Source organism: Nothobranchius furzeri, chromosome 4 (assembly GCF_043380555.1).
Source record: "Nothobranchius furzeri strain GRZ-AD chromosome 4, NfurGRZ-RIMD1, whole genome shotgun sequence".
Lineage (NCBI taxonomy): Eukaryota > Metazoa > Chordata > Actinopteri > Cyprinodontiformes > Nothobranchiidae > Nothobranchius > Nothobranchius furzeri.
The window spans coordinates 80,056,148-80,082,139 of record NC_091744.1 but is presented as its reverse complement, the minus strand read 5'-3'; the positions used below and the strand labels follow the sequence as shown (position 1 = coordinate 80,082,139).

General features: G+C 44.0%; 2 protein-coding genes and 3 long non-coding RNA genes across 7 annotated transcripts; 2 read left to right on the top strand and 3 right to left on the bottom strand.

Annotated features, from left to right (window-relative positions):
* Window positions 1-1,388: 1,388 nt before the first annotated feature.
* On the bottom strand, window positions 1,389-5,503 carry mphosph6 (M-phase phosphoprotein 6). The gene is made up of 5 exons (XM_015965056.3): window positions 5,304-5,503; window positions 4,498-4,610; window positions 2,051-2,141; window positions 1,875-1,966; window positions 1,389-1,766 (listed from the first exon to the last, which is right to left on the bottom strand). Exons 1-5 carry the CDS (start codon window positions 5,349-5,351, stop codon window positions 1,637-1,639), a joined length of 474 nt encoding a protein of 157 aa, XP_015820542.1. The 5' UTR covers window positions 5,352-5,503; the 3' UTR covers window positions 1,389-1,636.
* A 134-nt stretch (window positions 5,504-5,637) lies between these two features.
* On the top strand, window positions 5,638-8,843 carry LOC139069679 (uncharacterized). 3 transcript variants are annotated; one of them, XR_011520368.1, is made up of 6 exons: window positions 5,638-7,313; window positions 7,840-7,932; window positions 8,066-8,229; window positions 8,305-8,376; window positions 8,451-8,521; window positions 8,617-8,843. It is a non-coding gene; the product is annotated as an uncharacterized lncRNA (long non-coding RNA). The 3 variants fall into 3 exon arrangements; XR_011520367.1 differs by having other exon boundaries at window positions 8,305-8,521; XR_011520366.1 differs by having other exon boundaries at window positions 8,066-8,521.
* Window positions 8,844-9,045: 202 nt separating this feature from the next.
* Window positions 9,046-9,821, bottom strand: LOC139069680 (uncharacterized). Its single transcript, XR_011520369.1, has 2 exons — window positions 9,520-9,821; window positions 9,046-9,174 (listed from the first exon to the last, which is right to left on the bottom strand). It is a non-coding gene; the product is annotated as an uncharacterized lncRNA (long non-coding RNA).
* Window positions 9,822-10,539: 718 nt separating this feature from the next.
* On the top strand, window positions 10,540-12,210 carry LOC129153616 (uncharacterized). Its single transcript, XR_011520370.1, has 3 exons — window positions 10,540-10,581; window positions 10,960-11,014; window positions 11,088-12,210. It is a non-coding gene; the product is annotated as an uncharacterized lncRNA (long non-coding RNA).
* Window positions 12,211-21,602: 9,392 nt separating this feature from the next.
* Window positions 21,603-23,138, bottom strand: LOC139069717 (uncharacterized). The gene is made up of 3 exons (XM_070550605.1): window positions 22,359-23,138; window positions 22,198-22,264; window positions 21,603-21,948 (listed from the first exon to the last, which is right to left on the bottom strand). The coding sequence occupies exons 1-3, from the start codon at window positions 22,833-22,835 to the stop codon at window positions 21,773-21,775; spliced, it is 720 nt and encodes a 239-aa protein (XP_070406706.1). The 5' UTR covers window positions 22,836-23,138; the 3' UTR covers window positions 21,603-21,772.
* Between the last annotated feature and the right edge of the window lie 2,854 nt (window positions 23,139-25,992).

The following is a 25,992-nucleotide window of genomic DNA, read 5'->3' as shown; positions in this document are numbered from 1 at the left end:
GCCATGAAGAAGAATGAACGTCTGGCAAAGAACAGCAACATTCTCAAGCTCAATCCGTTCTTGGACAGTGAGAGCATACTAAGAGTTGGAGGCCGTCTATGTCAGTCTCAGCTCCAGAACAATGAAACAAACCCTGTTATAATCCCCAATAAACATCATTTGGCAACTCTGCTTGTGCGCCATCATCAGAAGGTGCGGCTGGTGGCTTGTTGCAGGCAGACGACTGATCAGTAGTGTCAGTCACAAATGCGTTCACTGTAGTAAGCCACGTGGATCGTGTGAACAGCAACTAACATCCGGTTTACCAGAAGAAAGGCTCAAAATGGATCCCCCCAGCCGATGGGCTGTGTTGTTCACTTGTATGTTCACTCGAGCCATTCACATTGAGATGGTGGAGACCATACGCTTCCAGCTTCATCAATGCTCTCCAGAGATTCTTTTCCATCCGTGGACCTGCAAAACAAAAAAAGTCTGACAGAGGGGCCAACTTTGTCGGCGCCTGTGGTGAGCTGAAGCTGTCACCAAAAGATAATGATCCAACAATCAAGGATTATCTAACTGAACAGAAGTGTATCTGGGAGTTTAACTCACCCCATGCCTGTCACATGGGTGGCCCATGGGGGCGCATGGTTGGAGTTTCTCGTTGTATTTTAGATGCCTTACACCAAGATGGGAAGCACTCCCAACTCACTCACGAAGTCTTTTATGGCTGAAGTCACTGCTATAGTCAATGCCAGACCCCTTGTACTGGTCTCCACTCACCCAGAAGCTCCTTTGGTCTTAACGCAAGCTATGCTTCTGACACAGAAGACAGGGACGGCCCCTTCTGTTCCGGACGACCTTTCGGACAAAGACATTTTTAAAAGTCAGTGGAAGAGAGTGCAAGTATTGGCTAACAACTTTTGGTCAAGATGGTGAAGAGTATCTTTGCGCTTTACAAGGCCGGCAAAAGTGGCTCACAGATGCCAAACCTCAAGATTGGAGATGTGGTCCTCCTGAAGGACTCATTGCCAACCGCAATGAGTGGCAAATGGGTATCATTGAGAAAACGTATCCCAGCAAAGATGGATTGGTGAGAAAAGTGGATGTGAAAGTTGGACGTCAAGGAAGTGTGAAGACCTTCATCCGACCAATCTCCGAACTCGTTATCCCCCTCTAGTGTTGACCTTTAATATAGTGGCATCGCTTAAAGACGCCAGACTGTTGTGTGTTATCAGTTTAATTTTAAAGCAGTTAAGAGAGTGAAACGAGGTCATCTAGTGGGGACACTATGTATTACAAGGCAAACCTGAAAGTTAGTCCATAAAACACACACACACACACACACGTGTAATTAGCATCTCCCGAGTTTTTCTTTTGAGAATGTCTGATAAATGTGTTCAGCAGCATTTTAAAAACATGTCTGTGGATTTTATTAAAATGGTTTAATAAACATTTAAAAGTGAAATGGCATCAACACACTGTTCTGCTAGAGCATTAAACCGGGAATTCAACCTTCCACTTCCTGTTGTGCTCTGCTCAAGCTGCAGTTGTTTGTAGCAGTGAGCTAGCTTAGCGCAGAGACTGGAGGCAGGTAGGAACTGTTAGCTGGCTAAAGCTAGCTCATTCTGGTGCCCACATACACCTGAGTCCAGGCTCAGTCCCGAGGTTTCAGAAACACTCTCTTTGTATTTGATTCCAGAAGGTTCTGGTCATCCTCGTCCATCCCACGCCGCTCACGCTTCTTAGCAAACTTCTTCTTCATGGTTCCCACTAAACTCTCATACCTGAAGAAAAAAAAAGGTTGCAGCTGACTAATCAGTCCAGATATCAGCTTACGAGAGGAAGGTTGTCAGACAGAAGCAGTAGATCACAGAAACCCAGAGTGCTTTTACCTCAGAGCCATCTCTTCATCAGTAACATCTGTCTGCATTTGGCTCACATCCTCCTCCACTTCATCTTTGGGGTTCATCAGAGCCATCAGTTTCTGCGACACAAGGCGTGTTTGGGTCAGAACCAGAGATGGTCTGCATTTAGCTTTACCTCGGAGCCCACCAGGCCAGAACCTGACCTCCACTTCTGGATTAAATCCTCTGAAGGACAGGCGTCCAAACAGCAGCTCCTCACAAGGCCCAAAGCTCTTTTCCTCCACGATACGATTTCTGTTGAGCATCAACATTCTGTTTAGATTGGTGGAGCAGTTCTGGATCCGCAGCTGCAGGAGTCAAACCTAGACATCTAGACAGACCGGTGAAGCAAAAGGATTTTGCTCTGCATGTGGATCTCGCCACGCTCCACAGGAGCCTCAACAGTTTTGTGTTATGCCAATCATAACGCTCCTTCCATTTGGTAGGCGGGGTGATGCGACTGAGCAAAACAAGACGGTGGTGGCTCGTTTAAAACGGCACCCCTTGACACGTGAGGTCACCCACGCCCCAGCCCAACTGGAGGGCAAGAAGCCGGCACCGCTCTGTTGACAACCAGCGTTTATCTGTTAGTTGTCATAAACAGAGCTCAATCCATCAGCATGTTTACACACGTAGAGCTGTAGGCTGCACAAGTAAACATCAAGGTGTCCAGCTCACAAAATACACTGAAGGACATGGTTGACGACCACGGAGAGAATTCTAGTGAATAAACCACCCTTTTTGTGGCAGACAAAGGCCCTGTCCACACGTAGCCGGGGATCTGCCAAAACGTAGATATTTTTCTACGTTTTGGCCTGTCATCCACACGAAAACTGATCTTTTTAAAAAAACTCCGGCCAAAGTGAAGATGTGCGTTTTCTCCGTGTTGGGTGTCTGCGTGTGGACGGACAAAACCGGAGTTTTAAGGTCCGCAACGTCACTTTCTGCGACAAAGCAATGCTGACATCACGTGTGCGACCTGTGTTTACACTAGCCGACAGCATGGATGCCCTCAGAGCTGCGCTCGCTTTATCAATTGTCCAAGCGCTTTCTGCTTGTTTGTTTTTGCAAGAGGAATTACTGCTCCTTGCGGAAGACCACAGACGAAGGACGAGGTTAAGAACGGGGAAAGTACTGCCGCCTACAGGTCTGGCATGTCCTTAACAACGTATTTATCCAGGTACGTGTGGACAGTTTGTTTTTAAAACGAGGTGGTGTGGATGCAAGTTTTTGGAGGGGCGGATATTCGTTTTTAAAAAACCCCGGCTACGTGTGGACTAGGCCACAGTCTCATGACAGAATAAAAAAAGGGAAAGGCCCCACATGACCAGACACAGACAGGTTGTAACCATCTAATGACTTTTGAGGTTGTTTTTCTTTAAAACAAATCAGCGCGGCGGCGGGGCCCGAGGAGCCGGGGAAGAAGCACTGGCCGAGCGAAGGTGCAGTGAGGAGGAGAGCCGTCCTGACAAATAAACGTGTGTGTGTGTGTGTGTGTGTGTGCACGCGCTGTTTACTTTCATAATGCAGTAAGTAAAATAAGACAAACCTCACATGTCTCGAGTCACAATGAATTTGCGCGATACTTCAAAGCCTTGTTTACCGCTGCTACCAGAAACATTGAATGGAAAGAGAGGAGGCGGCGGCCATGTTGTAGCTGCGGAGCGTCGAGGCAGTAAAACTGACAAATAGGGCTGGGCGGATCGAGCTAAGATATCGATAGTATCGATCTAACGTTGGTATTGAGTATTTACTAGATACCTGCGTGATGGTATCGATTCCGTTTCTTCTAGCCTGGCAAGCATTGATTTACTCACCGCTACAGATGTCGGTCAACGAGGCAGTCCACCAAACTCCGTCAAAGAAGATGCAAAACACATCCTTTTCCTAAATAAACGTTAGTACTTCTATCTGATCTTGACTCAAACAAAAGCTAAAAAGTCATAATAGTCCAAACTTGACGCCAAAGCCATTTCAAACGAGCGGCTGACCGCCGACTAGTCAGTAGTGCTGTACGATACTGCAAAATTTGGTATCGATCCGATACCAAGTAAATACAGGGGCTAGTATTGCCGCCCAATACCAATACTTTTTACTACTAATCTAGTACCATCTAGTTTTGTGGGAATTATTAAGATAAATAGGATCAATAAAATTTGAGTTTTCAGACAACATCCTGCCTAAATAATACATTTATTTAGTCTGGCTTGCCAGGCTAGTGCTGGCGCGCTGTTTTACTTTTTTTTTTAATGTAACGGCGGGCTGCCCCGTTGACTGACATCCGTGGCATTCCAATCAGTGTTTTACTGGTTTGTTGGGCCAATCACAGTGCTCTTTTAGCGAGGTGGGAGGGATGTCCCTGCAAACAAACATGGCTGCCGCTCGAAACTGTCCAAACATAGGTATCAGCCAGGTAAACTACAAATAAAGATGGCTGCTGTTCTGTAGTGGTCCAATCATGGCGCTATATAGATTTCATGGACCAATCGCAACACTAAGTAGGCAGGATGTTATTGGAAAACAAAAAAAAAAAAACGTAGATCCCACCCCATTATTTAGATCTGTCTATGGGTCGTGGCTCGCCAGGCTAGTGGGATTCCTGTTCTCATACTCTTTAGATTTGAGCTCCGGCAGGTCCAGGTGCCAGTGTTCATCACTGATGATCCTCTTCTCGTCTTCGTCCAGCTGCTTCTTTGTCTCAGCATCCAGTCCCCTCTGCATAAACTGAAACACAAAGCACACATTTACTCAATCTGGACCCAACCAAAACCACCGTTAGCCAGGTCCACAACAATGCTGCCAAGATCATCAGCTTCCTGGAAGATCCAGAACTTCTAAAGTTGACTTCCATCAGAAATCTTCTCTCTTCCCACAACTCCTGGTTCTCAGGCAGCAGCAAGTTTGGTTCCTTCCTAGAGGTTCTAACAGTAAAACAAGAGGCACAGCTTTCCCTTCCCAGGCTCCTCTCTGGCGGCCACCAGGTCTCCCAGAACCAGTCGGTCCATCCTGGACTTGATTCTGTAGGACGTTGCGTGGTGCTGCTCAGGATGGAGGACGTGTTGGGAGTGAAGATTCTAATCATTGCACCAGAAGCTCTGGCTTTTTGTGAGCTGTGGTTCGGATTTTTTTGGACTTTGGTAGAATCTTCTCTCAGGTTCGGTCCTGGTTCAGAGTGGTCCAGATGAAGGAGGCACATCCCGCTCCTCCACGGGTTCACAGAGATCAGATACATCTCTGAAACACGCCTAAATCCGCTTCGTCTCGTTGCTTTACCCCGAATTCAAGTTCAGTTTCAGGGTGATAAACGCTGCTTGGAGTCAGCATCTGGGAGGAAACTAGCGTCTTCTTATCACACATCAAACGTTCATTTCTGTTTAGTCAATGACGTTCGGCGCAGAGCTAGCAGCTAACGCTTACCTTCATCCGCAGCAGGTTTTTTGACAGTTTGAATGAATCTTCCGCCATATTGTGCCGATTAATTTATACTAATTTAAAGTAAATCCGAACTCATTCAAACGAACTCGTTTAGATCTAACAATCAGCACTTAGCATTAGCCACTGGGCTAAGCGCTCACCACAGTCTGAAACAATCGAACATTGATGCGCATGCATGGTCGATGTTAAGGATGATGAATCAAACACGAGCAGCTGTTCGAATTGGATCCTGGTCATCTAACCTTTTCTAGAAAGATAAAAGGACATGACCGTGAAAACACTCGAAGATGAATTTGTGTAAATTATTTCAGTTTATATGTTTGTTTGTTTAAACCGAAACACATTAGCCAACAATAATTTAAAGACCAATGTGGCTAGCTTGAAGCCCCTCCCATTCACCATGGTAACACATGCTGGAGACAAGCCCCCAAAATTCAGCGCACAGATTTCACTCACAAACGCAGAAAGGTTCACAAATGAGAAGCTTTTCGTAAATGCACGTTCAGCAATTCGGATGATCTGTGAGTTTATATTACAAGTGTTCTTACAAATAATATTTGTGAACCACAGAGTGTGAACTTCAGAATTAGCGTGTGCATTTGTGGAAAATGTTGCGTGACTTATTTTTTCACATTATATTTATGAGTCAAAGAGTGTGAATTTCCGAATGAGCTTGTGCATTTGTGTTCCTCCGAATTATATTTGTGAAACACAAGAGTGTGGCTTTCCGAATGAACGTGTGCATTTGTGGAAAACGTTGTGTGACTTAATTCTTATGTCACTGCTTCCACTCCAGTCGGGGTTCTTTTTCCCCCCCCCTCTCTCTCTCTCCTCTTCCTGAGGAGGATCCACTCCCTCTTTCCTATTCACTCTCTCTCTCTTTCTTTACATTTTTAATCACAATTGTCTATTTTTTGCTCATTTTAATTTAATCATTTTCTAAATTCTTTTTTCTATTTTACATGTTTTGTTTTTGTGAAGCGCCCTGTGATTTTTATCTTGAGAGGCGCTATAGAAAAGATCTTTTTTTCTCTCTCTCTCTCTTAATTCATGCACTTAAATATTAATGTTCTGATTTTATTGAAAAACTTGTTCTGTAATAGTTCCTTTACTATTGTGATCAAAAACATTTAATCTCAACTCTGAGGCTGCTCTGTAAATAGTTTTCAAATAAACAATACACATAGCAACTTCTGATCAAACTTAAAGAGCAAGTAACGTCTAAATTAACTTTTTTTTGCTGATGAACTGTATAAATGAGTGTCTAATAGTGTTTTAAATGTGTGTATTCATTATTTTAGCATTTTGGTGCATTTTCTTAAAAAATTAAAAATTCTGCCTAAATACCACAGTATAGCTCCACCTTCAGCTTAAAACATAGAATTTGACTCATTTTGAATAAATTTTAGCCAATGGCTAAAGAGTAAGATACTACGTAATCCAGTAGAGTACTACGTAGCAGCTCTGTGTCAACGTTATAAAAGCATCGGGAGTCTCGGCCACGCCTTGTGGCGAGTTGGGAGTTGGATTTGCATGAGAGTGTAGGAGGCTAGCCGTAGTTCAGCATTAGCATATAGCATTAGCATATCCTAGTCTTTAGCATAGCTTTTAGTGTTATACATACTTATTTAGTGTTAGCTTGGCTGTTGGATATTGTAGTTTAGTTACTGTTTGGCTGTTAGTGTAATTAGGAAAGTAGTTCGGGTTTAGTGCTCCATATCGTGTTAGCATGGTGAGATGGTGTAGTGTAGTATGGTTGCGGAGCTCTGTCGGGTTGCACTCCTTTCCGCTGGACTTAGAAATTAGGCGCCAGTGGTTGCGTGTCTGGAAAAGATTCAGCTCCCGCCTGGTGCTGTAGTTTGCAACCAGCATTTTACCCGCGATTCTGCACGTCTCCGTTCCAAGAGGGAGGCTGTGCCCACCGTGGCTCTTCCGCGATTTAGATACAGCACACCGACTCTGCTCCCCCACCATGACGGGCTACAGTCTGAGGTGAGTAAGCTAAATAAAAGTTTTAACATCTTCTAAAGACAATTTCCTACCTAAATGCAAAGTTTGAGAGACGTGGTTCACTCCATTTAGCTAATATCAGTCTGCACTGCCTTCGGGCTATTTTGTCAAGTTCACAAAATGTGGAATGGGATGTAAGGTTAGAATCAGCGGCGAATCGGAACATATCTCGAAGCCCTGGCCGACAAAACGGTCCACATGACTGTCAGGCTCAGAGAAAATTCGGGTTGTTTTTGTGTCAGTCGGTAATTCAGCAACAGTGACTCTAAACTGACGCAGCACTAGTTGACAGACATCATTACAGCGTGAAATCCAGCACAGCGTGACCCGGTTCCGTGAGGAATTCTGTTCAGGAGGTCGCATTTCAGGGTCTCCACATCATATGTGACTGACTTTTACTTTATAATAACATCACACACTAGGAATGTTATAAAGCGCCTATATGGGACAGTTTCTTTTGTATTTTATCTGACTTTATAAACATCAATGTGCTTCTATTTTTTTTCAGGCTAAATCTACCCAAGACACTGGCTGTCAGACTGATTTAGTAATCTGCAAGAATGCACTTGTCCAGGCTGACGTGGTGTTACCCGTAGCAAAGGTGAATTATTTTTAATAATCTTCTATGTAAACATTTTATTACCTTCTAGTTTTAATTTGTTTTACAGATTGTTACACGTGATTTTATGCTCTTTTAAACGTTCATAAATGTGCTGCTTCTTTGTTTTTTATAGAGCTCACAGCCTCAGTGTCTTGTGACACAGGGACCATGACAGAAATTCATCTTCCAGAAGGTCCCAGAGCATCCACACCTCCTGAAAAGACCACGGTGTGAGGTGTCTGCTGTTGATTCCAGCTTCCACCTCAGTGACAGTGCAAGCTCAGTGAACTGTTCAAGGTAAAAAAAAAATTAAAACATTTCTGAATTTTTAAGATATTAACAATTAAATAAGTATGTGATTACATCATGAAGGAGGCTACTGATTCTGGCCCTGTGACACTTGGTGGTCACCACCAGGTGGTGACGTGTGAGCTGATTCACCTGGTAAATAACTTTTAAATTAAATATTTTGTTTTTGCTATCAAAAGTAAATTAACTAATAACCTGCATTACTGCAGGACACTCAGCAAAATATGGACTCTACACCATGAGGCAGGCACACGTTAATAACTCTATAAGAGCACATAAGGTAAGCAACACCACATATTATTTTTATTACTGTACACTGTCCTGGATTTGTTTTCTTTCTGCATGATTTGTTTTCTTTCTGCATCTCATCATTAGCCTGGCTGATCACCTGATAACTCCTGTCATCTGGTTATGACAGCATGAGGATGTCCTCACACACCTGTAACCTACCAGCTCATCTGGCAGAATAGAGAGAGAAGAGACAACACCACATCTCCTGTTCCTGGAAAGCCTTCAGCCATCCTTCGATGACTGAGAACCTCCATCAGCTCTGTCTCCTGTCTGCCTACAATTATTATAATAAATATTGTGTTTGACAAGTTTTTTGTGCTGCCAAATATCTCATTTTGATTCCAGTTTTGATATTTTAATGGATATTTATAAATTACATTAATTGAATTATCACATTGTCGCATGTTTAACTAGCTCTATTGTGATGAACTAAACTAGCACCTCACTGTTAAAAGCTCGTTTTAATTTCAAGCATGTTTAAGTATTTATGGACATGAACAAAAACAGGAAATATATAAATTGAGATTTATTTAATTAATATAACAAATAAGGGGGAAAGAGTCATTGAAAGGCACATTCTTCTGGAAGTTCCTGATCCCGACGACATCAGCAGGAGACCAGCTGCAGACACCAGAGGATCACCTGCAACCAAGAGCAGCTAGTATCAGTAAATAAATAATGAAATCAGGGCAGTTTTAATGGGCTGAACACATTACAGAATAATTTTCTCATGGTATATTTTCATAACTTTATGCAGCAGACTAGCTTGAGCCCAGATCTCCTGGAGAGCTGCTATCCAGCACGTTTCAGTGGATTTTCCTGCTTTAACAGGTTAGATAAGCTGTTAAGCAGCTCAGCTGTTTGTTGCTGATTAAAACCAGGTGTGTTGATGCAGATAAATCTCTAAAACATGCTGAATACTAGCTTTTTGGGGCCATGGAGACAAACCCTGCAGCTAATCCAATGCTATGGCTAACGGCTACTTACGTTCAGAGATGGGTCTGTTGGGTCGGTTCCAGTAATTTCAGGCAACTCACAAGCTCAAAACAATAAGGCTCATGTCCGCTTGTCTCCTCCAAATAGACTTGGTCCCTTTCTTCTCGAGTGTCTGGGTAAGGAGGGGGAGAAACGTCCTCCACTTCTAATGACTGCTCAGAGTGAAGGGAGCTAGCTTCGTCTAGTTAGCCGTCTCTTCGTCACTGCCACGGCTCCGCCCTCTCGGTCCTCCAGGCAACGCCTACTAATGTTGCAGTTTTCAAAATTGATACGTGGGTGGGGTAAGACTCTGAGGCACACTTGACATGCACTTTAAAATAAGGTATTGATGTAAACCACACCCACTTCCGGTTAAATTACACCCACTTCCGGGTTAGGCCACGCCCACTCCGAGTACAGATACAGATAATTTAGATGGTTGAACAGATACATATACAGATAGTGGTGTACTCGCTCATCCCTAATAGCCCCCCCAAGGTGCTTCACATAACTATCTTTCGTTCATCCATTCACACGCTGGTGGTGATGATTAGCCACAGCTGGCCTGGGGCGCGCTGGCAGGCACCACCACCACCACCACTAGTAAGCAAGGTGGGTTTAGTGTCTTGCCCAAAGACACAACAGCAGTCTCTGGAGGGAACCGGTATTGAACCTGCAACCTTCTGATTACTGGACAACCCACTCTACCTCCTGCTGCCGTCCACAAACACTTCAGATTATTTTGGGTTCAAATCCCAGTAAACCAGCAGGTTCTGAAATACTCAACCAGTACTAAGTTACTGAAGTGTCACGTTTTTCTCCATCTGATGTTCAGTTTGGAGTCCAGTAAAGCACCTACCTAAACGACTAAGGGCATTGACTCGCTGCCCTGTGATTGGCTGAGCAGACATGCTCACCTGATCAGTATATTTAGACCTTTAACTAAAACTCTTGTTTTGTGTCTGTGTCTCTAAGCCAAGCAGTGGTGGTTGATCGGAGCGTGTATGTATCAGGACAGCTGGGGATGGATCCGGCCAGCTGGTGGGAGGCGGTGTTCAGGCCCAAACCAGACAGGTGTCATCGTCCATCTGCTGATTTCACACCCGCACACCTGAGATGTGGCTATAGTTACTTTAGTATTCTGGAAAGTAACTTTTTTAGCATGACTTTACTATAATAACCGGTGTTAACCAGCAGCTGTGTGGGAAAACATTCTTTACAGTAAACCAATGAATGATGAGTGAATGAATGATCTAAAACAACACAACAGCTGCTCTGCACAGATGTAAAACTATCCAAACATTCAGCCGTATTAACAAAATAATCTGCTAAGTACGTAGCAGCTGCTCTGACTGTGCTTTGGCTTTAAAGTGTCACCAGGATCATGTTAGCTCTTCATGGGACAAAGTTCAGGTCCATGTGTTGCAACAGTCTGTTGTGTTTTATTCCTAGGCTCTCGTGAACATGGGGGAGATCCTCCGAATGGCTGGATGCACTTATGAGAACGGTGAGGCGATCCTCTGTGTAGAAGCCATTGTTCTGCAGATGTTCTTCATGCAGTTTACTTTTATTTCTGGCAGTTGTTAAAACCACCGTGCTTCTCGCTGACATCAATGATTTCTCAAATGTCAATGAAGTTTACAAGCAGTGTGAGTATGTTGGCTTCCCCTCTATAGATAAAAGCTGTTGTACAACCCTGACCGCTGGGTGTCAGCACAAACTAGCTACACCACAAGTCCCATTTATTTAGCATAAGGAGCCTTTAGATCTGCCCGCTTTGCCCATCTTTCCTTAGTTTACTCCATATATGTTTTTATATTCCCTACTTCTAAATAAAGTGATGTTCTGTCTGGAAGAGTTTTTATGGCTCCATGCTGATGTGAGGAGAGATCACCACATGTTGCATAAGCCAGTTAAACACCGAAACCAGAGATGATTCAATGTTACTGTAGGGTTAATGACCTAAACATAGGAATTAAAGGCTGTTGCTATCAGCTTATATTTTAATTCCTAAGATCAAACAAATTGACGAATGAGATTATATATGGATATATAAATATAATACAATACCATACCATACCATCTTTATTTATAAAGCACATTTAAAAACGGCATGACCAAAGTGCTGTACAGTATAAAAAGTAAAAACACAATATAAAAGAATACACAGTCAACAATAAAATGCACAACAAGGCAGATAATTACTGTCAATAAAAAGACACATAATAAAAGTCAGGGATTTAAGAATGCCTGGTCGTAAAAGTGAGCCTTCAGCAGCGATTTGAACCGGAGGAGGGATGGTGCCAGCCTCACCGAAAGAGGAAGTGCATTCCATAGTGTCGGAGCAGCATAGACAAAAGCACGCTGCCCCCGCGTTTTGTATTTCATTAATGGAACACGAAGCAGCAGGCAATCAGCAGACCTCAACGCCCGGTTTGGCACATATCTAGTGACAAGATCTGACAGGTAATCCGGTGCCAGACCGTTCAGGGCCTTAAAAACAAAAGTCAGGATTTTAAACTTGACTCTGAAGTTTACGGGTAGCCAGTGGAGCTGCGCCAGTACAGGTGTGATATGTTCTCTCCTAGGAGTGTTTGTTAAAAACCTGGCTGCCGCGTTTTGTACGACCTGAAGCCTGTTAAGAGCGGAGGCAGGTAAACCAATTAAAATGGAATTTGCATAATCCAGTCGAGAGATGATAAAAGCATGGATAGATATAAATTCATACACCAACTTGCTTGGTCTATGTTTAATCAAAAGATTATAATATTTATTTTTAAAGATTTAATTTAATAGCAAAGATTATTTGTTAATTCAGAAAATCTAAAGATCTTTGCCTGTTCAGTGATCAATGTACACCCACTCTGTGTTTATTTCAAGAAAGAGTCAAGTTTAAGAAGGTTAAGAAATTTATTACTAAACAATTATAAAACGACAATTTATAAAAGACTTTGATATTAAAAAGACTTTGGTATTAAAAAGCAACCCTGTGTTTGGATGAATCTAATATGAAGTGTTTGTTTGCGGGTGAATGCAATGTCTCAGAACGTGTCTGGCGCAGGTGTGTTCTCTGGAGGGCCCTCGGTCGACGCTGTAGCGTAATGGTTTATTGACGTTACAACTCGCAGGTGCAGTCAGAGATCAGGGTCAGCCAGTGTGGTCACAGGGTGGCATTCAACCTTCCCCCTGTGGTAGGCGAGTCCCCAACGTCAGGTCTAGAGGTCACTAGCACCAGCTGTAGGAGTAGGGTCAGTGATGTTGTCAGCCCCCCCCCCCCCTCGGCAGGTGGCATCCCCACCGCAAGGTACTGGGCTTCAGCTGGAGTCTCGGCGCCACCATCAACTCCCCCTTCGGCAGGTGGTGTTCCCACTCCAGGGTGCGGAGTCTCAGGTGCAGTGCCACTGCAAACTCCCCTAGGTTAATGTTGGTTTATGCTTGACGCATCCGCGAGGTTGCGTCATTTTAACAACCACGCCCCTCCACAGCGCCTCCGCACGGCCCAAAATTTCCGCACCGCACACCTAGGAAATTTTCCAACCATGCGGACGGTCGGACGCGGAAAAACATGGCGGACTGGCAAGAACTAGTATGGCAGAGGTTCGTAAATACAGACATTTGTATGATTCAGCTCTCAAAGATCACCGCGATCAACACGTTGTTAATAATTCTTGGAGAGAAATAGCTCGCACTGTCGGAAAAGACGAGGACGCTGTTAAAACATGCTGGAATGACATGTTGTAAACAACAGTAATTTTTACTTCTACTATGGTGTAGTGTTGGATGCATGCCGTAGAGCCAATAGCCAAGAGACAAGCCGCATGAACCATAAACGCTGCAAGTTGTGAAGCGCGTTCCATCCGCGAGCCGCATCACCAAGCGGAAAGTGAATGCGTCAAGCATAAACCAAGCTTTAGGTGGTTTTCCCACCCCCGAGTGAAGCAGTCTTGCTGCAGAGACGACAGAATCTGTGGGTGTCACTGACCTTGGAGGCTGTGGATCGACTGGTCACTCTGACAGCGCCGTTGTAGTTAACAACACCTAGAGAGGGAATGACACGAACACGAAAGAGAGACCATAGCTCAGGAACGGTGTCAAGCTTGACAGGAGAAGGCAGATGAGCTGTCGGATCAGAAAGGTACAGGATCATCCTGCTAATATCAGAGTCCTGGGACTGAAGACTGACAAGGTTGTTTTCAGAAAAGACAGGAAGAACAGACTCAAAACCATCGGACGGTCGAGAGGTGGACGCGTTAACGGCCTGAGCTCAAGTCACGACACACACACGGGGTGGGTTTGACCGAGAAGACACACTGTCAGGGAGCCACAAGGGGTTAAAGGACCATGGGGTACCAACAGCTGCACCTTGTTTGGCAAGAGAGTCTGCAATCAGATCCTTATCAGTTCCGGGTACACGAGAAAGACCTTTGACTTCACGCCAATACATCTGCATGTCATGTGATGTCGCTAGGGTTATCACAAGCCATGAAGAGGTCTTGATGTTTAACGGGCTTCCAGTTAGAGGTTAAGAACCCGTTCATTTTCCAAGAAGGTAAGAGAGGTGGTGGAGGACCTAAACTTGAAGACGGCCACAGAAAAGGAACGCTCAGAAAGATAGGAGGAGAACCACTCCAGAGCAGTTCCTGATAGGCCTACCCAGTCTCTCAGCCTCTCCAGTAGCAGGTGATGGTCAACAGTGTCAAAGGCTGCAGTCAGGTCCAGCAGGACCAGAACAGAACAGTCCCCTGCATCACTGTGAGTCAGAAGGTCATTAGAGACCCTAAGAAGAGCTGTTTCAGTAGAATGAGCTCTACGAAAACCTGACTGGAAGCTATCATAGATGTTATGTTCATCAAGAGCAGCTGTGAGTTGTTTAGCCACAACCTTTTCCAAGATCTTGGAGATGAACGGAAATTTAGAGATGGGTCTGAAGCTGCTATGGAGAGAGGGGTCAAGACTCGGTTTTTTAAGAAGCGGGTGGATTACAGCGTTCTTAAAGTAAGCAGGGACCTGACCAGAAACCAGAGAAGCATTAATTATAGAAAGCATGCTGGGACTGATGGACTGAAAAGCATTTTTAAACAAAGATGAGGGTAAGATGTGGAGGGGGCATGCAGAGGTCTTCATAGAGTTAACTAGTTTTGTTAACTCAGGCAAAGAAACAGGAGCAAAGCTATCTAGGATGATGGGTCTGGTTGGAGTCGGGAGAGGCAGAGATAAGGCTGAAGGAGAGATGCTTGATCTGACCTTATTGACTTTGTCCACAAAGAAAGACAGAAAGTTCTCACAGTCTGCAACAGAGTGGATGGAGGCTGTAGGAGAGGCAGGAGAGACGATACTGCTGATGGTGTTAAACAGCACCTTGGGGTTCCCTTTGCTCTGGGACACCAGGTTGGAAAAATAGGAAACCCTCACATCTCTGACTGCAAAGTTAAAGGATGTCAGAAGATCTTTTAGGTGCAGCAGATGGACGTGGAGATGGGTTTTCTTCCACAAACGCTCAGTTTTTCTGCATTGGCGCTTCAGGCTGTCATGAAACCAGGGAGTAGGGTTCACTGCAGGAACTGATCTGGTTCTGACAAGACAGATATTGTCCAGAATGGAGAGGCAGTGATCGTTAGACTGAGAAGGTAAGGAATCTGGGTCGTTATCAGAAGAACAGGGTGGATCAAAAGCAGCAGAAAAATTGCTAGCTGTGCTCTCATTAAGAAAACGAGAACTAACCATACGGCGAGCAGGAGGTGGGGACGCAGAAACTGACAAGTTAAAGAAAATGCAATGGTGATCAGAAATAAAAACAAGGTCCAGAGTGTGCCCCCTGGTGTGTGTGGGGCCAGAAACTTGATGGGTAAAGCTGAAGGAGTCCATAATGCTGGAGAAATTCATGGCAAAGTGATGGGAGGGATCATCAACGTGGATGTTAAAATCACCAACAATCACCAGTCTGGACAGCTTCACAGTGGAGGATAGAAAGTTACTAAACTCCTGAAGAAAAGAACTGTTTGGACCAGGTGGACGATAGACCACAGCACAGTAGAACGGGTCCTTACGCCCGACTTTAATCAGCTGCAGTTCAATGGAAGCAAAGTGACCAGAGGTTGTAGAGCTACGTGGAAGATGGTCTCTGAAAACAACAGCTAGGCCTCCCCCACGACCAGAACCCCGGGGCTGGCTAAGAAAAGAATAACCACTCGGGCAGAGTTCAACCAGACCAGAATATCGTGGGCGATCGTGAACAAACGGAAGGACAAAAGAGTCTGGCGATCATAGGAGATGGTAGCAGGGACACTACTGAAGAGTATCGCAGACAGGTGCAAGGTGGAAAAGAGGAGGTTAGTGGAGAAAAGTTTGAAAAAGTGGCCGGTGACTGCGGCTAAGCCAAGCACAGGCGCCATCTTGTTACCGACCGGAAGCGGAAAGAAGGTCACTGGCCGATGTTGTGTTTCAATGACGATGATTTTCTGTCCACCAATGTAGCTGGAAAAGTGTTTAACTGCCCACATGGTGGAAAGCAAAGCTTTTCACAGTCAAGAGTATTTAAACTCAGGACCGGACAAGAGCTTACTAGCATATGCTACGACGCGCCTGTCACAGTCATATACTTGATAAAGACCGACACTAAAGCAGTTAGATGAGAACACGACCTCAAGGTGGAACTCTTTGTCACAATCAGGAAGCGCCAGGCACGGAGCTGAGCATAATGCGACCTTCAGGTCGTACATGGCCTGTCGTTGCTGCTCAATCTGAGGATGTGCCTTTCGAGTAGACTGAGCCATGCACGCGTGGCCTGTTGCTGCATGTCATTCCCTCTTTGGGTGTTGTTAACTACAACGGCGCCGCCAGGGTGACCAGTCTGTCCAATACCTCCAAGGTCAATGACACCCACAGAGTCTGTGTCGTCTCTGCAGCAGGATTATTTCACCCAGGGGTGGGAAACCCACCTGCCCTAGCGGAGGGAGGTTGACAGTTGCAGTGGCACTGCACCTGAAGCCTGATTCATGCTTCTCCGTCTGCGTCAGTGCGGAGACACGCAACGTCCTTGCGGGCCTGCCGGAGAGCTCCGCAAGGACGGACGGAGTCGAGCTCTCTTTTCTAAACATCCGTCAGTCGAGACGGACAACGCAAGCTTGTGATTGGTCAGGACGCCGCTGTTGTCTACACCGCTGCCATTGCGCCCTCAAAAGCATAAACAGAGCCGAGGATAACTAGCGGCAGACACGGAAAAGCTTGAAGAATACATCGCGACTTAACTCTAAAACATGAACGTTTAATCCCCCCGTGACTGGAGGAGTGAAAAGATACGCAGCAAGCGTTTTATTTTTGGATGCAAATGACAGGAAACGTGGGTTTAGAGGTGGTGAGCGCATGAAGAGGTGGAGGAGGATGAGAGACAAATTTGTCTGTGTTAAAAAGTCTCTTGTATACAAAAAAACACAATATAAACGCACTATCTTGGACCGGATACATGACAGGATACCACAGAACAGCGCTACGCCCTCTGTTGTCCTGCCGGGCAATTGCTTTGCAACACTCCCCAGGAGACGGAGAAGTATGAGGGCAAAACGCTTCCATCAATCCGTGCGCGTCTGTCCCTTGCGGAGCTGACGGAGAAGCATGAATCAGGCTTGAGACTCCGCACCCTGGAGTGGGAACACCACCTGCCGAAGGGGGAGTTGATGGTGGCGCTGAGGCTCCAGCCGAAGCCCAGTACCTTGCGGCGGGGACGCCACCCGCCGAAAGGGGGGGCCGACAACATCACCGACCCCACTCCACTACAGCCGGCGCCCGTGACCCCCAGCCGAGCCGGCGAGTCACCCACCGACGGGGTGGCCGAACGCCCCCCGCACCACCACCGGCCTACCCCGATCTCTATGACTGCACCTGCGCGTCGACTGAGGGCCCTCTGGAGCGCACATGTGTCGCCCTGAATCAGTTCTTCCTCTAAAAAAACAGATGTGTCACTGTCTATTTCCTCTAATTCTTCATCAGTAGGAGACATTTCCTCCTTTTCTTCTAAAGAAAGTGATATTTCATCATTCTCCCCAAAGTTCTCCTCCATAATTGTGGAAAGACCAGCCTGATTCTCCCAAATATCCCTCTCTGTAGTCAGAGACAGACCAGCGTCCTCCCCCCATTGAGTCAAACACATCCAAATCTGACGTAGTTACTTCATCTGACGAAAAATCAGAAAGATGCTCCACCTGAGAGTAAATCTGTAAGGCTTGTTACCAGCATTCAGACATCAATTCTGTTTGCTTCACAGCCAGACAGGACACAGTAAATAAAATAAAATAAAAATAAAGAAAAGAAAAAGAAAGATTTTTCAGTCAGTGGTTCTGCGTCTTCATGGGCCACAGAGAGACTTGTTTGGGATCCAGAATCCTCTTCATAGAAAACCGATTGTTCGACGTCTCTGAGTAGACTAGTTGCTATCTCCAGGCCAAAACCATCGCTGCTTTCATATTCTGGTTTTCGCAAAGTGGATAAACTGTCTTCTGTTTCTCCGTAAGAATGTTCACCATCAGTTCTGTCAGCTTTCAGAGAGAGACGACTCGTCCCTTCATCGTCTGTAACCGATGGGTCGATGTCTCTGTAAAGAAGAAGAAAGTATCATTTCTATAGCGCCTCTCAAGATAAAAATCATGAGGCGCTTCTCAAAAGCACAAAATGTAAAAATGTAAAAAAAGCATTTAGAAAATGTTTAAATACATATTTAAAATGAGCAAAAATTGGCAATTGTGATTAAAAAATGTCAAGAAAGAGTGAACAGGAAAGAGGGAAATCAGCAGTGTTGGGCAAGTTACTTCAAAACTGTAATGCATTATTTATTACTTGTTACCCTCATTTTAATGTAATTGATTACATTACAATATTACTGATTTTAAAATATAAGGCATTACACTACTTTGGCATTACTTTAAGTTACTTTCACCAAAACAACTTCAATATGAATCTGGTAATGTGACGCTCAGTGCTTTAAAATGATTGTTTATTAAATAAAAGCAACAACAATCTGTACTCTCAGCACGCTGCCATCTTAGATTAACTGAGCAGGGAGTGAGGTGGTGGGGGCTCCAAGCCTATTTTGCTTTGGTCCCCAAATGCCTTGATACGGCCCTGGATGTGGGACTGGCTTCTGGGGTGATCTGATTCTATCACATGTATAAATATGAAATGCTTATATATTTTTGCTTTTCACTGGTAAAAATGTGTATTGGGGCTAAATCTACCTACTTTTTTTCTTTTCAAGCTCTTTGTTTTGTTTTCTTGACTTTATTTGAATAATTTCCGGCCCTTTCTCTCTCTAACCTTCCTGCATGCTGCATGTTTTCACCGTCTTCCAGAAAAACAGTTTCCTAGATTTCTAATCAGCCAAAGGGATCTACCGAACGCAAAAAAATGCTTAATATGCGCTGCGCTCCAGCAGCAATGAGTCAAAATCACCGAGCGAGGGCACAGATTATGAACTCAGCTGAAGCAAAGCACGTCAGAAATGTACAGAAAGTACAGAGAATATAAACGATCGCAAGTGAATGACTTTGTTTTGGTGGAGCGATTTTGTGAATATAACAGCGGCCGCGCGCAGGACACAGCTGGAGTATTTGAGCCATTACCGCTGCGTCCTCTCTGCTCATAGAATGCCCACAAAGCTGAGTCCAAAAATGACGTAATATATGTAGATACTGGATCTTTATTTTGGGCTTTCCGCAGTTTTTTAAGAAACCCACATCTTGATTCTGGGTTTAAAAATGCATTGTAATTACTGAGTTACTGACAATTGTACTGAGTAAATATTACCATTTTCTTTCCCTGTAATGCCTTACATTACCACATTACAGCAAAAAGCAATGCATTACAGTAATTAATTACTTTTGTACCGCGTTACTCCCAACACTGGAAATCAGTGGATCAAGATAAAGACGTGTTGATTTTCCGGGTCCAAGGCTATTAAAATCAGACTCCGGTTGTTCTAAAGAGGATAAATCCTCTTTTTCTGCGTCTCCATAAAATTATTTATAAGCGTTTCTAACCGCTTTAATAATCAAAGCACCTGCTACCAACCCAGTAACGGCAAACATGGCCGTATTTCTTTGAGGTTTTGATTGTTTTATGCTCTGACATGTACGGTCAAGGATCGTCATGTCCAATCTGTCACACCCTGTCCTGTCTCCCCTTATGGTTTAGTCATGTGTCTCTGTTAATTGCTCCCACCTGCCTCTCATTTTCCAATCACTGTGTTTCGTATTAAAGCCTTTAAACCATTCCTGCTTGTCTGCCTGCCTGCCTTTGCACCCGCGTGTGGATCCTGCCTCAGCTTCACTCACCGGCACGCGTCTGACAGAAACAATGATCCAGCACGAGACAAAGAACTGAAGGGGTTTAAATACAAGAGGTTGGGAACTTGGGTGATTGGAAAATGAGAGGCAGGTGGGAGCAATTAACAGAGACACATGACTAAACCATAAGGGGAGACAGGACAGGGTGTGACACAACCAACTGAATTTACCACAGTATGACTCCCGTTGAAGGAACACTTGGCAGTTTAGGCTTGTTTTAGCACCCCCTAGTGTCCGTTAGTGAAACCAAACGTAAAACTTATCTCCTCGCTGTGCGTTCGTATTTTTATTTTAACACCTTAATCTAACAGCTGAAATGTATTTTGATTAGTGTCTACAGGAGTGATTCATCACTAAATAAAACAAATCAGCTGTGTTCATGATCTAAAACATGTAAGAAGCTGGAAGCAGACTGCAGCACCAGGTATGTCAGCTCCTTTTTCTAAGTCCAGCGGGGAGTGGCCCAACACTCTAAAGTTGCAAGTGCGGTATTTTGGCCACAGAGGGCAATGGGAGTCTGAGTGGCATTTCATTAAACCTGTAAAGGATCATTTTAGCACATACTGGGTCAAGAAAATGATTTAAAAATATGACAAATTGGCAAAGTATGGCTTTAAACTTCAGAAACATCTGAAGGAGGATCTGTGGAAACAGGATGCAACAAGACAACATTTAGAGCTTGATGGCAAAGGCTGTGAATATTAATGTACACGATATTTCTCAGTGATCTTTATTTTAATAAATAAAAATATATTCAAATCATCATTATGGGTGTTGTGTGTGGAATTTAGACTATTTTGGTATAAGGCTGTAATATAACAAAATGAGAGAAAAGTGATGTTCTCTGAATATTTTCTGAATGTACTGTATTTTGGAGAAATTATCATGCTTTTAAAAGGGATATTCCACCCCTAAGTGAAGTTTGGTCTACTTCCATTTTCCCCACAGTTAGAAAAGTGAGAAAATGCATTTAGTAACCAGCACAGAAATTCTCCTGATCTGGCAGCAGTACGTCTGCTTTTTAGCTTAGCATCAACAGTGAATGACAGATACTAGCATTTTGTGTGCAAAAGTGATTAAAAATAGTCAATGCAAATTGTTCTTGGTGAGCTCAATAATCGTGTCGACGGAAAATATAAAGTAAAAGGTAACACGAAGGATTTGCAGGAGCCGATTTAGACTTGGAACTACATTACGACAAAGCACCACTGTAACCTGCTGCTGCATGGCGTATGGATATAACACAGCGGTCCAAAAAACCTCCGGCTTCTGTAAACAAACATCTGTGGGAATAACGTGAAATACGCTGCAGCTGTATGTCTTTGGCTCGTTTTCACATCCCTTTGCTACATAAGTAAGGCTTTTTCTTGTATTACACCTGTATAATAAACTACGGAAAAAAAAATACTGTGCAAATCACACGTAATTTTTGACCGCTGTGTTATATCCATGCGCCATTCAGCAGTGATTACAGTGGTGCTTTGTCGAAAAGTAGTCCCAAGTCTAAATTGGCTCCTGCAAGTCCTTTGTGTTATTTCCTAGTTTTTATTTGCAGTCAACATGATTATTGAGGTCACCAAGAATAATTGGTATCATTATTGAGTAATTTTAATCACATTTGCACACAAAATGCTAACTTTTGCTATTCACTTCCATTGTTTATGCTAAGCTAAAGCAAATGGACTGCTTCCAGATCAAGAGAATTACTGCGTTGGTTACTAACTGCTTTGTTCTTACTTATTCATCTGTGGGGAATATGGAAATAGACCAAATTTCACTTAGGGGTGGAACATCCCTTTAAATATATTGAAACCCCATCAACAAATTTGCCAACTTTTGATTATGACCAGATTGATAGTTTTGAAATCTTGGCATTGCTGTTTTTTTCTACAGCGCCGTGTTTTCAAAATAAATAATTTCACAGGATCATTTTACCGTTGCACAAACTCCAAAGTCTTTGCTGCCTCATCTTGATATTGCAGGTTGAAGATGTAAAATGTGGCAAACACCGCTGCAAGCCCTGTTGAAAATGTTGGCAGGACCCCCTCAAAGATGACAAGGCCTTCAGCACTGACCATCCATCCACTCAGTTTTTGCTCATTGCCACCTGTGGTGGACAAAGATGAACGTTTTTGTTACATTTTCTCTCAAATTTTTATCCACACAATATTTTAAAACATCAGAACTTCATTTAAGGTCAGCAAGACAATTCTATTCTGGTAAAGGCTTTTTAACAATGTCAGGCAAGTACCTTTGGATCTCCTTTTTTACAAGTGTTTATATTCTTTTTACATATATACATATTAAGCAACTTTAAGCGAAACATGTGAATAGTGCTAATCAGTTCTGAACTCACTCAAAATCAGACGAGGGCTGGCTGGCAAACTTAGGCTGGTTTCGACATCCGCTGCCGTTGCAAACTCCTGTAAAACATGGACAAGTGTACATTAGCAAGACAGTATGCATATACATACAAAAATGGACGAAGCTCATACTATTTATGTGCAATAAGCCTACATCAGTAGTCAGAATCAGCCCATCAGGGGACTCCTTGAAGTGAGCCATCAAAAGCTGGACAACAAGGAATGTGAGATCATCAGTTTCTTCTTGTGCCAGGATTGTCTGGACATTAGCAGTCTTGACTTTAGTGCGGAAGTACTCCACAATGGCATTAACAAACTCCTCAATTGACAGTTCCAAGGCACGGAGGATGGCAACATCAGTCAGCAACTCAAAGTGAGAAAAAATTCCACGTTGTGTAAACAGGTAAGGCCAGCTGGTTTGCAGATCAGTTAAGGAGGGAGCAGGGATCCTGTTTATATGTTTGCACTGAAGGCTAAATGTGGTGTTCATCAAATCAGTCACTTCGGGTCTATCCTGTCTGTTAATGCCATACTTGCTGTGAGTGCTCTGTAATCTTTGACGTTTCTCTTCCACTGTGTCATCAGTTTCCTCCGGAGGAAGTTCTGGCTGGAATCTTGTACATCCATACATATCAGTTGGTCCCCGCTTGCAAGTGATTCGGACACAATCACACTGCCATCTTTTTATTATTTTTACAAAATGCAGGACCAGAGTGAATACGGTTTGGTTAGAAAAATGAGACAGTCCAAATGTTACAGTTTTTTTCGATTGCTAAAACACGTTTTTCAAAACTGCACACACAAAACCCCAAACATAACACACAAATTCCTAAACCGTGGCTTCCCTTTGCAACAAAACCCTGCCATCACGCATCTTAACATGTTCCCAAAATGGAACACGTGTTTTCATTTGATAAACACAGCCACATTTTCACATGACACACACATACTATTCATTGCTAAAACACAAGTAGCCTTTGGGTGAACACTACCAAGCATGGAAAGGACACTGAAGAGCAAAACTGAAAACACAGTTGTCTAAATGGAACACAATGAATTACACACTGAATGTATGACAGTGCCCACTTTTCTCTGAGGCCTAGTCCACACATAGCCGGGTTTTTTTAAACGAATATCCGCCCCTCCAAAAACTTGCATCCACACCACCTCGTTTAAAGAGCAAGTCACCCCCAAATAAACTTTTTTTTGCTGATAAACTAAATAAATGAGTGTCTAATCGTGCTGCAGACTCGTGTCGTCAATAATTTGGCACTTCAGTGCATCTTAGTTAAAATTTAAATATTCTGCCTAAAACTGGCAGTGTTGTGCCGTTGTCAGGTAAAAACTCTGCACTGTATTTTAATTTAAATCTGCCACCGCTATTGGCTAAGAAGTATGCTATGATGTAAACTGGTACATTATGATGTCACAATGCTGTCGTGAGCCTGAGTGTGTGTGTATTTGTTAGCGGCTCCGCCCTCTCGGTCTGCCAGGCAACAGCATTTGTTGCATTTTTCAAACATGAAGTGGGAGTGGGGTTAGACTCTGGTAGGGGTTGACTTGCTCTTTAAAAAAAAACGGACATGCCAGACGTGTAGGCGGCAGTACTTCCCTCGTTCTTAACCTCGTCCTTCGTCTGTGGTCTTCCGCAAGGAGCAGTAATTCCGCTTTCAAAAACAAACAAGCAGAAAGCGCTTGGACAATTGATAAAGCGAGCGCAGCTCTGAGGGCATCCATGCTGTCGGCTAGTGTAAACACAGGTCGCACACGTGATGTCAGCATTTTTCTGTCACGGAAAGTGACGTTGCGGACCTTAAAATTCCGGTTTTGTCTGTCCACACGCAGACACCCAAAACGGAGAAAATGCAGATCTTCACTTTGGCCGGAGTTTTTAAAAAGATCCATTTTCGTGTGGATGACAGGCCAAAAAATGGAAAAATATCTATGTTTTGGCAGATCCCCGGCTACGTGTGGACAGGGCCTAAGACAAACATTAGACATCACACAAATTTTGAAACAAAACATTTTATTTTTACAGTTAACCCCCCACCCCCTCTCCCATTCAAGCATAATCATGGGCATCATGCCTTCTGACTCTGTCTGGCCAGAGGGCCTCATCAACATCACAGGCGATGTCCTCCTGGTCCAAATAGCGCTGGAAGTACTGCCTCGAGTGCCTCATGAAGCCCTGACAGGCCTCAAAGGCCACACCTCTACAAGCCTCCTCCATGGCTTGAAGCAGTGGGACCTTGCTCTGTGGATTCCTTTCGTACACCTTCCACCTCCAGGCTGATAAAAACTCCCCAGTGGGATTGAGGAAGGGGGAATAAGGTGGAAGGTATAAAATGGAAAACCGTGGGTGGTCCTGAAACCACTCATACACCTGGGTAGCCTTGTGGAAACTTACTTTTATGCTGCAGTCCCTGATTGCAAATTGCTCGCCAGACCCGACAGTTTAGAGATTTGAATATTTGTGTGTTGTTGATCGAAGCTTTGAGAATTTATGTGAGAAGTGTTTGTAAACCTGAAAATTGTGTGTTGTGTTTTGACAGCAAGGTAATGTGAAATTGACATCAGAGTTTAAAGGAGGAAAATCAGAGTTCAAATATGATAAGGAAATCTTAAGTAGTGATAAACTGAGTCAAGCGATTGGGAACAGAAGAAGAGGTTGTGAAAACTGTGCCTCATTTTTGCTTTTTGAGTTTTAGCAATAGAAAAAACTGTAATAGGACCACTAATAGCTTACTGCTATTGTGGACCAGTCCGAAGTCGGCATAAAAAGCATTGGTAGTATCAAGCCCCCACAATGCGGCTCAAAAATTGAGGCCAACCCGGAAGTACCAAAAATTGCAGCTCCACCCACATCCGCTGGGGGCTGGTGTCAGAAGCGAGCAAATCCTCATTGACTCCCATGTTAAAAATACCAATTTCACAGCAGAAATAAACATGTTTACAGCCTGGTACCAAAACACGTTTTTGGTTTAAATGATCTAGTTTACACTCATGACAACTCTGAGGGGGGTGAATTTTTTTCTCACTCTTCTGTTTAAGTGTATTAAAAGCCTAAAATTCTGTATAATTAATGAGCATCAGACCCACGTGACCACAGAGCTAGCTCCGTGGAAAGGACTCAGTAGAGCATCGGCCTGGCTTAGAAACTGCTCCGGGATTTTGAGTCTCTGTGTTTGTGTGTTCGTTTTTGGATATTTTTTGTGCAATTGTTGGACAAAATGACTTGCTGTAGCATTAATTGCATTAATAGAGCGTCCAAGGAGTCTCCACTTCATTTTTTTCGGTAAGTAAAATTATATTTATGTATTTTAGGTCACTGCCGAGCTGAGCTTAGATTTTAAAAAGTACTGTTTAACCATGAAATTTAAATGTAATAGGGTAAACCCAGTGTATTTAACATAATGCTGCACTTTAGAAAATGGGTTGAAATATAACATGTTGGTGGAGCTGGGATCCACTATCGGCTTGTGGAGCTCTCGGGAGACCGATGTTTTCCACCCGTCCTCCCCTCCCCGCAGCTCCGCGCATCTCTGATCGCGGCTTCTGTCTGCTGCGCGGTAGAGCCCTGCACGGGCCTAAAATCTGAGCCCGTGTTCGGCCCGGCCCGAGGGGGTGGAGCCCCAGCCTGACCCGGCCCGAAAAGGTTTTCAGGAGTCTCTGGCCTGACCCGAGCCCAACTTTTTTTAACCAACTAAATGAAAATAAAGTGTGTCAATCCTGACAAATGTGTTAAAAGACGTGCAGGCTTTGGTTTTCTTCGACGCCGGTCAGGAGCC

Coding starts and splice junctions, on each gene's coding strand:
- mphosph6 (XM_015965056.3), bottom strand. CDS start 5,351: ATGGCGGAAGATTCATTCAAACTGTCAAAAAACCTGCTGCGGATGAAG. Junction 4,611..5,303: donor AAAACCTGCTGCGGATGAAG/GTAAGCGTTAGC, acceptor TTTGTGTTTCAG/TTTATGCAGAGGGGACTGGA. Junction 1,967..2,050: donor GATTTAATCCAGAAGTGGAG/GTCAGGTTCTGG, acceptor CTTGTGTCGCAG/AAACTGATGGCTCTGATGAA.
- LOC139069717 (XM_070550605.1), bottom strand. CDS start 22,835: ATGTATGGATGTACAAGATTCCAGCCAGAACTTCCTCCGGAGGAAACT. Junction 22,265..22,358: donor GGCTGATTCTGACTACTGAT/GTAGGCTTATTG, acceptor CATGTTTTACAG/GAGTTTGCAACGGCAGCGGA. Junction 21,949..22,197: donor CAGCCCTCGTCTGATTTTGA/GTGAGTTCAGAA, acceptor TGTCCACCACAG/GTGGCAATGAGCAAAAACTG.